The following is a 12113-nucleotide window of genomic DNA, read 5'->3' on the forward strand; positions in this document are numbered from 1 at the left end:
CTGGTGCTATCAGGGTCTGCAAGAGGGTATAAAAAGAGAGAGGGTATGCATCTAAGGGGCAACTGTATAGCGTTGTCTCAACTTCCATCTTCACTGGTGTTTTGCTTTTTGCCTTCAGTGCAGGTGACCGCAGGGTGTTGGTGCACTCACAGAGCTGACAGCCAGTTAATTTTATTCATGGCTTCGATCCCTGTGTCCCTTCTAGCATCAGGAGTGAACATGAGAGTTTTCAACCCCAAAGAAAATGGCCTCTTGAGGGAATAGTGGTTTGGGTGAATAAGAGAAAATGATAGTTTGATGAAATACAACCTCTGAATGGATGCCTGCCGCAAGGCTCGCCAAGTATTGCTTGCTGTGACATTACATTCACTTCCTCTGCTTTTTTTTTTTTTTTTTTTTTTAAAGGGAAAGAAAAACTAAAATCTCTACTGAGGACAGGGAGCTGAATGTGTCTGGCACAAAGGACAAGAAAGGAGCCTCCGAGACTGTCCAAGGTTTCTTAGGAAAGGGAACAGTAACTGCTGTCGGATCACAAACACAACAGTCTCAGGTACTTCTCCTGCTTCCTTAGGAGGCATGCCAGACCAGCGCTGGCCCCCTAGCCAGCATCCAAACCAGACCAGCCTTCCTGGCCTCACACAGAGCTGTAGGGTGTCTTGGAAGGAGCTATTTTGGGTGAGGTCTATTTTGGTTTGTTTACCTATGTGCACACTGAATGCAGTCCTGATTGGAGAGGGATGGGATGTCAGACTCCCTGTCCCAGACACAACTGAGAGAAGGTCATTTCCCCTAAGTCATGTTTCAGCTTCCCACAGACCTTCACATTAAGATACAAGGTCGCAGCTCATGACACGGAAGGAAACTTCCAAAAGATGTAACAAGAGTTATGAAACTGACCCAGACCCTTATTTTAGACAAACTGTTTTTCTGTCACTTTAGCTTCCCAGTAAATAAAAACTTTACAAGCTGTGAATGTGTTTGCTTCTCTTAACTGGTATGCCCAAATTAGTATGCATTTGCCAACTCTTTGGGGTTTCTGTCTCAGGGAAAGGTGATTATACCCTGAACCAAATGAGTGCTATTGAAGACTAGACTGGCTTCAGGGTCTGGTCAGCTGAAACTAGCCTGTGTAAACCCATCAACCACTCAGCAAATTTGAAGGAAAATTCCCATTTGGATACTGGTTTAATTACAGGACTGTAATTTTTTTTTTTTTTTTTTTTCATTTCTCTTTGCCTGGGTTTCAATTCTGGAGTATTTACTAAATCTCTTTCTGGTAACTCTTCCTGGATGGCAAAGTTCTCTATAGGACCACAATAACTGACCCTAGGACTACTAATAAGTAGCATTTATTGACTACTTGCTTTGTACTGGGTCCTGGGCCATCATTACCTTTAGTATTGAATGTACCCTTCACAACAGTCTTAAACAAAAATACACTTACTATGTTCATTTTACAAATGAGAAAACTGAAGCCCAGAGTGTTTAAGTAATTAGCTCAGGGTCACACAGCTAGTAAATAGAGGAACCTGGAATCAAACTCATTTTGTCTTGCTTGTGCCTTTAAGTAGTACACTATTCCACTTTAATCCTTCAAATAAATTACAATTATTAGCAGAATGATTTTATGAGTTATGACCACAAGTCAGGCACCGCTATGGGACATCCAAATTGTGATTATATATATCTCTGAATATCCATAAAAGATGTATATTCCTATAGTAGTAATGAAGATAAGAGCCCATAAAACTCTTACATTAGGTGGAAAATACATTTACATATGTTAGGACCCCATCTAGTACAAAAGACTTTATAATATTTGTACTTCCTTAAGAATAAAAAAAAATACAAAATTTAAGTAACCAACCTACAGGAGTATTACAAGCTTTTGTGAATGAAGAAAATTGAGATAATGTCAGCTTTCCATTTCAAATTTTGAAACCCTTGACAGAGTGGTTATAAAAAGACACTCTACCTAGGGATGGTGAGAAGAATCTCTGAGGATGTCTGTAGCTGCCAGTCTCACGACAGATCTCTGGTTTTAAGTAACATCAATGAACTGGATGATAACTGTCTGCTTTATAGGGTGGGCAACCTGAGTTTACTGGGATAGATCACTAACCCTGGAAGATTTAGAATTAAGAAGAAAAAGTTTCCAAAGAATCAAAATTATAGTAATATAGTAATAATTATATATATGTTTGTATATATCTATAATTCTGGTTATATATGTATATGTATATAAATATATTACTGTGAAGCTTAAGAGAATTTGGCCTAATAAAATGACAACTTGAAACTCCAAATTAGAATGTGTAATTAAGTAATTGGTTTAGGCATGCAGGTAAGTTGAAATCTTACAGTGTATGCAGTTTTTAGAACATCTGAGAGAACGTTAGATTCACTGTATTTGTAAAATTAACTTATTAACTTACAGATCTTTAAGTACTCAGAAAGATTTTGTTTGTTTAATTTCAAATAATTGAAAGAAATGTATGAAATGTATTAAATGTATAATGCCTGTGTGAAATGATGAAGTTGTTTAATTACTGGGTTTATAAGCAAGATCGAACATTATTCAAAGCCCTCTTAAAAGTGATGGCAAAAATTTGCTAGGTTATAAATTGGAAAATAAAATTTCGAAGCCTAATTCAGAAGTTTGGGAACTGAGGTCTTGAATTTGTAACTTGAAGTATATTTAACACTGTTAAAATAAAAAATAAACTTCTAAAGAATTTTTACCTCAAAAAGAAAAAAGAAAAGCACCTCAAGAGCAAAAGAAAAGCTCTTAGCATAAATCTTTTCAATTATCGTCATCTGGAGTGATGATCTTGGATCAGAAGTTGGTGTTTTAATACCCCCGAGACCAGACAAAGAGCCATTGTCCAGTGAAGCTCAGAGCCCTTTCTCAGTGGAGGCTGCCCCTATGGCTGAGTTGATTTTAAGTCCTTATGAAGGTGTGTGCCTTCTGTTTCCATTTCAGATACTTGTACTGCATTGAGAATTTGGATGAAGGAAGAGCCTTGGGTTCCTTTCAGGGCCGAAATTCTGTGGTTTTAAGAGTATCTTCCTTTGTTTCAAATTCTAGGCCTTTAGGTTCAGAACTAATAATAATTCACATTTTCTAAAGGAGCATAAGATAAGACGATAGATTTGGGGAGTCAGATTGTCCCAGGGTACTGATTCCTAGAGATGACACTAGCTCAGTGATGAGAGAAAGTTACTTAATCTCCATTGGCTTCAGTTGTCTCTCCTGCAACATGACAATAGTCACAGTATTTAGATCATGGGATTCTTGTAAGGGTAAAACTAGGGAATGAAGGTGACATGCTTGGCACAGAGATTAGCACACAAAAAGTGTTCACAGGTATAATGGCTATGTGAAATGGAGATGGATGGAGATAGAGCTGCTTGCTATCGTTTTTAATTTTATGGGTGAGAGATTTTTGAGGCAGGTTAATTGAAAAGGATCAACATAGCTAGTAAGTTACAGACTCAAAACTTGGATGAATGGTAAGTTCTGTACCGTTTATATATCACAATGTTACATCCTGGAAGACCCAAGCCTCACACATCTGTAGAAATTCGGTTTATCCACTTACTAATCGTATCCTTCTTAATGCTGTCTCACATATGGAGAATGTGCTTTTAGAGACATGAGTAAAGATTCTGCTTGGAGGCTCAAGCACTAAATGTGTATTACATGCTTGCTTGGTTTCTGGAACCCCTTAACCACACAGTATAGTTGGAGTGGTGTTTATACTGGGACCTCTGTAAGTTTGTTGTGTATAGTTTTCTGCAGCTTTGCACCTCCTAGGGCCCCAAAGTCTCAGTAGAAGTTTCATCCTACATTGGGGGAGGGGAGGAGAAGGGAGAAAAGTGGATTTGGCAGAGGCGTTTAAACCAAAGCAACTCCATCTTAAATAGGAGCTGGGTAAAATGAGGCTAAAATCTACTGGGCTGCATTCCCAGATGATTAAGGCATTCTAAGTCACAGGATGAGACAGGAAGTCAGTACAAAATACAGGTCATAAAGACCTTGCTGATAAAACAGTTTCCGGTAAAGGGGCCAGCCAAAATCCACCAAAATCAAAATGGTGATGAGAGTGACCTCTGGTCGTCCTCACTGCTACACTCCCACCACAACCATGACAGTTTACAAACGCCATGGCAACGTCAGGAAGTTACCCTATATGGTCTAAAATGGAGAGGCACGTACAATCCACCCCTTGTTTAGCATATCATCAAGAAATAACCATAAAAATGGGCAACCAGCAGCCCTCGGGGCTGCTCTGTCTATGGAGTAGCTCTTCTTCTATTCCTTTACTTTCTTAGTAAACTTGCTTTCACTTTGCACTGCAGATTTGTCCTGAATTCTTTCTTGCGCGAGATCCAAGAACCCTCTCTTGGAGTCTGGATTGGGACCCCTGTCCTGTAACAGATGGAGTTGTTTTTACACTTTTCTCTGGGTATGCTCCTCCCCCATGGACACTGGGGTTGCCACAAGATGGTCTTCAATAAACGACAGTGTCGAAAAATTCATGAAACTGGGTCAAGAGGATTTCTCCTTTTGAGGTCTTAGTGGGGCTTTTGTTGTTTCCTGCAGAGTTGGAAGGAAGCGGAAAATCAAGCACAGTGTGCCAAATCCTGTTTGGAACCAGAAGGGGCCTAATAAATAAATATGTAAAATAAAAATGCTACATGCAGAGATCTCCAGATTTACTGACTGAGTAAATTAACTTTCTTGGGAGGTCAGGATTCTATATTCCGTACCAAAGAAAGAGAAAAAAGAAAAAAAAGAAAAAAAAAAACAGAGAAAAGACCTATCCTGAGTCACCAAATCAACATTGATGCTTGGAGCTGCAGCCAGCCAGCCTTGTAGCCAGAGACATTTCAACAGGACAAGACTAAGCTCAGTGGCCAGAGATGGGTAGGTTTTTCTCCAAGGAGGATTACTCTCTGTAAACACATGTGGGATCTGTGTTTCTTTGGCGTTTTCATGAGCTCACTCAGAACAAATTTGCACCTTCCTCTTTAGCGACTCCAAAGGTGATGTACCTGGATAGGAAGTTCTCCAGGGACTGCTTTTTGTCCTCTTTGCAAACAATGCCCTCCTTCTTCTGCTTCTCCATATCTTTGATTCGGGACTGGAAAGTATCGATCAGATCAAACACAGACTTCATTGTTATTGGTACCTCATAGTATTGCTGTTTAAGAAAAAACAGAATTCATTTAATGTACAAGTGCATTTCTTCTCTCTATTCAGAGGATAGAGAACCTGTGAGAATTCAGAGGAGCTCTGGGGAAATCTTTGAAATCAGAGCCTAGAGGATTCATTGCTTCATAAATGCTCTCCTGCAATAGTACCCTTTGCTGATGTTTTGAGAGTTGGAGTCCATAAAACAACTGCCTCTTTTACAAGGAATTCTTAACTACGCTCCTTTTATTGGAAAGGGTCCATGCCTTCCTCACCATTCAAGTCCTAGGTTCACCTCTCTACCTTTGGGACTAAGCTGGTTCTTATTTACTAACAACTGGAGAAGAACTGAGAAACACTGTACCTAACACAGGAAACTAAATGGAATGACATGTTCGAGTGTGTAACCTGAGCAATAAGAGTAGTTTTCCACCAAGGCCTGTTCTGTGGTCCCAGGGATTGTTTTACTGAGTAAACATCACTTAATATTAAGTCATTTTTGTTCACCTATTCTCAGAAATAAGTTGGGATCCAACTTAAAGACAATGAAATTCAGATTCCTGAATCATAGCTGCCTGGACTTACAAAAGCAACCTGAGATGGATTTAGGGGCTGGCTGAGCGTAATCAGCATAAACTGGAGAGCAGTCTGGACATGGCTCGAAGCTCTGCCCTCTGTGGGAATTCAGTAAATCACAGAATGTGAGAACTGGTAAGGACCTTAGAGATTATCTGGCCCAACCTCTCTCATTAGAGATGAGAAAACATGTGTGCAGAATTAACTAATGATGCCATTTCTCCAGATCCAGAAATATATTGCATGTTGGGTCAGCTATTCTGATAGCATAGACAGCCTTTTTTTCCCCTGAAGATTCTCACACAAGCATGGTATATGAATGACTTTTTCATGAACATTTTTTGTGTTCCCCATTTCACATGGTTTCAGAAGCCTGGAATTTTAAAAGAACATTTTGATAAGTTGTTTTAAAAATTGTTTAGGGAATGCTTTAAAGAGGTATTAAGATAAACTTTAGTAAAATGTATTTTCAGTGATATAGTGCCAGTATGCCAGAATTGTTAAGACAGTGGGTTCTGGAGCCAGCCTCTGTGGGAATGAAGTTCAACACTAACTGCATGATGACCTTGGGCTAGTTACTTAACCATTCTGGGCCTCTGTTTTTTCCTCTGTGAAACAAAAATAATGTTAGCATTTATCTTAGACGTGTGAGACTAAGGATTGCAAAGGGTTGAAGAAAGTGCCAGGCATAAGGAAAGCACTTGATAAAGTGACTATTTTTGTTATTGTTATTATTACATGGTATAGTTTTTCATGGTTCAGAACTTTTGTCCGCAAGCATAGAAAGAAAGTAGGTGTAAAACCCCAAACTTTTGGCAGGGCGTGGTGGCTCACGCCTGTAATCCCAGCACTTTGGGAGGCCGAGGCAGGCGGATCATGAGGTCGGGAGATCGAGACCATCCTAGCTAACACAGTGAAACCCCGTCTCTACTAAAAATACAAAAATAAAATTAGCTGGGCATGGTGGCGGGTGCTTACTGTAGTCCCAGCTACTCGGGAGGATGAGGCAGGAGAATGGCGTGAACCTGGGGGGTGGAGCTTGCAGTGAGCCGAGATCACGCCACTGCACTCCAGCCTGGGCAACAGGGCGAGACTCTGTCTCAAAATAAATAAAAAAAAACACCCCAAACTCTTGTCCACATTGGATCAGGAGGCACACTTCTAGACCCCTCTGAGATAGGCCTATGTTAAATATGGGTTTCTTGAAGGCAGAGACCACTCTTCACCTTTTATCTCCAGGACCTCGCACATCATAGCTATTTAACTAGTGTCTTATGAATGTAAAACATTGTTGTTAGAAAAGAATTTAGTCTGAGTCAAGTAGCTGGGCTGTGGGAAGTCACTCCAACTCAGTCTTTGTCAGAGACCACATTTCTGGATGCAAATTCGTAGGACAACATGGAAAATTTGGCCCATCTCAAAACTTTCCCATTTATAAAATAATTTATGCTTACTCGTACATTGAATGGACTGTTTAACAAAACAATTCAGATTTGCTATTCTAAGAAATAGCACTACATTATTCAAAATAAGAAACTGTACCTTGACTCTCAGATCCACGTCTGTTAGCACCATGAAGAAGTCATTGTAGGTCATTCCGTACTCTTTCCTCAGCTCGCTGATGAGACGCTGGTCTACCAAGTCTTCATCATCCACCACTCGCATGGGCTTCTCATTATCTTAAGGGAAATAAAATGTGAATGAATATGGGTGTGGCAAGGCAGAAATCATTGGGAAGTGAATGGGTGAAGACTCTGGGCCTAATCACACCAGCCTTCATTAGTTTTATATATTCAACTCACGTTGTGTTTGAACAAAAGTTTTCAGAGTAAATTAATAAATGTAGAAATAAACACATGAATAAAGTTTTGAAAGCTACTCTTCTATAGATGATCAAGGCTCCATCTCTGTCCATCCTGTTCGCAGCAAACAGGAACAAAGGAACAAAGTGAGAGTGGAGACTGCTGAGTCATACCTAGGAGAAGACTGCAACTCACCCAGGGAGTGAGTCTTCACCCTAACTCACCGGGGAACTGGACCGACCCAGACAATTTGTTAAGTTCTGTTTCCATTAAACATAATTCTGAGTCTAAAACCTGTGTCCGTTCCTCTTTTTTGGTATAGAATTAACTTTGGGACCCAGTAAGCATGTCATATCTCTAGAGAAAAATAGAGTTTCTGTTGAAACCTAGTCACAGGTTCATGTGGGCTCCAAAAGAAGTCAAGCTATTCATAATGCAAATTTTGTAAGTGAACACAGTTTAAAACAAAATGTGACAATTTATGGAAATTTTAAATCACTATATGTTTTTTCAATCATCAGCCTCCCCAAATAAATCCTTATAATTCAGAATGGTTCCAGAAGGTGTCACTGGATTAATGGGAAGCATGAAAATCAAGATACCAGTGGCTTTACATGGCAACTTGTATGTCAGGAAAGCATTTTAATGTTTTCAAGGACAGAAGAGCTTTGTTTACTTCCTCCCGCTCAAACAAGTCACAGTATATCTCTCAACCCTACCTAAGATTTTATCTGCAAAATAATCCCCTATATTAAAAACAAATGTGAAAAAATTAATGTTAGCAAATATATGATAACAGGAAAATTACCAATGAGGGCCTATCACTTATTACCAACATCACTACCTAGTGACTAGCACTGTACTACAATACTATATCACAGTAAAAACAACCACAATTTTGCAAATAAGATGTTATAATTTGAGTACCACAGACATTACTCTTCATTAATAAAAAGGGGATGATTACAATTTAACTGTTACTTTTATTTGATTAGGATTGCTGAAAGTGTATAAAGAAGGAGCTTTATTTCTCCAAAGCAAATCAAAATGAGAGGGGAAAGAATCAATCTGTTTTCCTTCCCAAAGTCATAACAGTGCTTCATGGAGGTGGTCCAAAGGAAAAGGAGCTGAGAGCCTAGATGAGAACCAAGCACTGTCTGCAACATAAAAAGTGATAGGCCTCATGCATATAAACTATTTTTCAAATGTACATTTTTGTTATTAGAAAAAATTTAAATTAATTTACAATTATTAGATTTATATTTTTAAATATATCTTGTTGAGTATTAAAAACAAGTTGCAAAACAAAATGCATAATATGACTTTATTCCTGGTTATAAGGAAATAAAAACAAAAGAAGATACATTCATTTGGAAATACACATAGGAAAAAGTCCACAGGAAAAGGTGAAGTGAAAACTTTTATTGTTTACTCTGCATACCTATGTTATTCAAATTTTAACAAGGAACATATTTTACTTTGTGAATAGTAATACTAATAATAAAGAAAATCATTCAAAAACTGCTTTTTAAAAAATGTTCTTAACTAATTTTCTGATTCTAAGACTTTACAAACCAGATTTTATCTTATATTTGGAAATTACAATTTTTAATTCCCAACATACATTCATTCTTGCTTTTGTTCATTCAACGAAATATTTATCACTAATGCCCAGAGTTTGTTCTGTGCTGAGTGCTAGATTCAGAAATCAATAACTTGGACAGAGTTCAAGCTCCTAATTAGAACCAGAATTAGACCACTAGCATCTACTTAATGAACAAAGTCACAAAATCACTGAATGGCTCAGATGGAAGGAAGTTGGAGATTGTAGTAGATTTTTAATATAACACCAATTCTTCCCCCCTCCCTATAGCTATACCCTTTGCCCAGTAACTACAGCTTCTTCCTATGGGAAATGGGTTGAGCCATCCTGCCTCTTGACTCTGAGCGCATCTATATCACTTGCTTTGGCCAATGGGATATTAGCACAATGACACAAGCAGAAGCTAGAAATGGGCTTATACATTAGGGATTGTTCTTGCTTCTGCCATTGCCATGAGAATATGCCCACACCAGCTTGCTGGAGGATTAGTCAAGCCAAGTTACCCTGTTCTCATTCTAACCAAGGCTACCCAGGTTAGCTGACAGCCCACTGACCCCCAGCATGCGTGCAAGCCCAGCCAAGATCAGCAGAACCTCCTACCCAACCTATAGCTGACCGCAGATGCATGAGCAAACCTAACCAAGCCCAGCCCAGATCAGCTGAACCCTAGAAACTTGTCACTAAATGAATGCTTACTGTATGTGCCACTAAGGTTTGTGGTCTTTGTTACCTCACCTTATTATGGCAATAGACAACTGAATATAGACATTATCTGGCTCCACACCATCACATTATTAAGGTTGAAACTAAGGAAACTGTAGTGGACGCTGTGGTGTGCTGTCCAGTTGCTACCTTCACAACTAAGGTTGCTGTCAATATAAGCAGCTAGATCTCTGACAATTGATCTACTTAGAAGGGAGCTACCTTTCCCCAAGCCACACCCCTACCATGGGACAGCTCACATTAAATGGTTGATGTAGTAAAAGAGGGGATAGATATAAAAGCTATCCCCTTTGTCTCAAAGTGGACAGTTTGGAAGGTCCAATTCTACTGCAGCTCAAATTTTCCCTGTCCAGTCTTGTATCTCTCACCCCTCATAAATATTGTTTCTGTGTTAACTGCCTGCAGGCAAAACTCAGAGTCTCAGACTCTGTCTCTCAGAAAACCCAATCTGTCACAGACACTGAGAGGAGGAGTGACTTGCTCAAGTTCACATTGCAGGTTAATGATAGAGTGAGGTTAGGACTCAGGTGACATTACCTCACTCCCACCCAGTGTTCTCTCTGCTATGCCAAAATGCCTCACACTCAAGGGTAGAAAGGACCCAGGACCAAGATTAAAGGCAAACTTTGCTTTACTAGTATATGGCAAGAAACCAATTTCAAAGCCGCTTTTCTTTCAACAAAAATATTTTCTGAAATATTTCAACCAAACATTAGAAATAAAACATTTTGCACTCCCAGATTATAGGAATATCTACATGTTTGTGCTGAGTAGGAGAATCTGCCAAAGCAAAACAATGAAAGTCCTAATCAACACTGCATCAGACTAGGGTGGTGGCAACTCTACAGCAGGACAGAGTCCACTCTAGGCCAGTATGTGTGAAGCTACATCCTGTCTCAGCTCCTGCTCCTGCCACCGGTCTTTCTTGAGCTCTGCATTCTATCTAAATCAGGGCTCAGTGTTGAGGTTCTCTTTAGTCTGGAAAAGCAACATAGACTTGGCAGGTTCCTGTTAAATTTATCCAAACTCTGTTTAAGCTCACTAATGATTGTAAGGATTACAGGGCTTAGAAAGAAAAATTCTTTTTTTAAAAAAAATTATTATTATTATTTTTGAGATGGAGTCTTGCTCTGTCACCCAGGCAGGAGTGCAGTGGTGCAATCTTGGCTCACTGCAACCTCTGCCTCTGCGGTTCAAGTGATCCTTCCACCTCAGCCTCCTGAGTTGCTGAGATTACAGGCATGTACCACCATGCCCAGCTAATTTTTTTTTTTTTTTTTTTTTTTTTTTTAGTAGAGACGGGGTTTCACCATGTTGGCCAGGCTGGCCTCACACTCTTGACCTCAAGTGATTCACCCACCTTAGCCTTCCAAAGTGCTGGGATTATAGGCATGAGCTACCACGCCCAGCCAGAAGAAAAAAATCTTTAGGAAACATTCTCTAAACTGTCTACATACTCCTGATCCATCTGAAATGCTTCATAGATTCAAGCCCATTTGCTGGGATTTGGACCTAAGATTATTGAGGTGAGGGATTCCCAGGGAAGGTGAACTCTGTTATGTGCTGATAAGGTCTGGCCCTAGTAGTAGGACATTTGCCTAGAGTGCTATTCTTTAAAAATTCCAACCCCAAACATCAGCAGTCAAATTCAGGTGGTACTAAATTTTTTCATGTATTTGTTCTTTCGTGACTAACCATAGACAGCAATGACACTGCAGAAAATTCAGCTTCAGTTATAACATATTAAACACCAAATGTGTGCTAGGCATTACGCTTAAAGCTTCCATCTGTAACTGCTTTCCTTGTGACATCCGTGGATTCTCCTCCTCCAACCCTCTCTTGCCTAAGTTCAGGCAATTCCACTAATGCCTGGACTACTTTAGCCTCTCGCATTCCTTTGAAAGTTCCCAATCTCTTCTAGCAGTTTGTAAAAGTACGATCCACTATCCACCTTCATCACAGTCACCAGGAGTGCTTGTTAAAATTACAATTCTTGGATCCAGATCAATTGACTCAGAATTACTGGTGGTGAAGCCCAGGAATCTGCATTTAAAAAATTTCCTGGGTAGTTGTTATGCACTCTAAAGACAAAGAGCTACTGTCCCAGAGGACAAAATCTAAATCCTTGTCATAGCATACAAGATCATTTATAGCATTATAAACTTATCTATTAACTCTTCCTCCACACGTTATGCTCCAGCCCCCTATTTTC

General features: G+C 39.5%; 1 protein-coding gene across 4 annotated transcripts in view; it reads right to left on the reverse strand.

Moving 5' to 3' along the window:
* The window catches only part of CCDC80 (coiled-coil domain containing 80), a 37803-nt gene that overhangs the window by 6390 nt on the left and 19300 nt on the right, over positions 1–12113 (reverse strand). For all 4 annotated transcript variants that reach the window (XM_014344334.4, XM_055110275.2, XM_034957082.3 and 1 more), the window contains 2 exons: positions 7316–7452; positions 5059–5207 (listed from right to left, as the gene is read on the reverse strand). In XM_014344334.4, the coding sequence (XP_014199820.3) occupies positions 5059–5207; positions 7316–7452 (286 nt within the window). The remainder of the gene's footprint in view (positions 1–5058; positions 5208–7315; positions 7453–12113) is intronic.

This window comes from Pan paniscus, chromosome 2, assembly GCF_029289425.2.
Source record: "Pan paniscus chromosome 2, NHGRI_mPanPan1-v2.0_pri, whole genome shotgun sequence".
Taxonomy (NCBI): domain Eukaryota; kingdom Metazoa; phylum Chordata; class Mammalia; order Primates; family Hominidae; genus Pan; species Pan paniscus.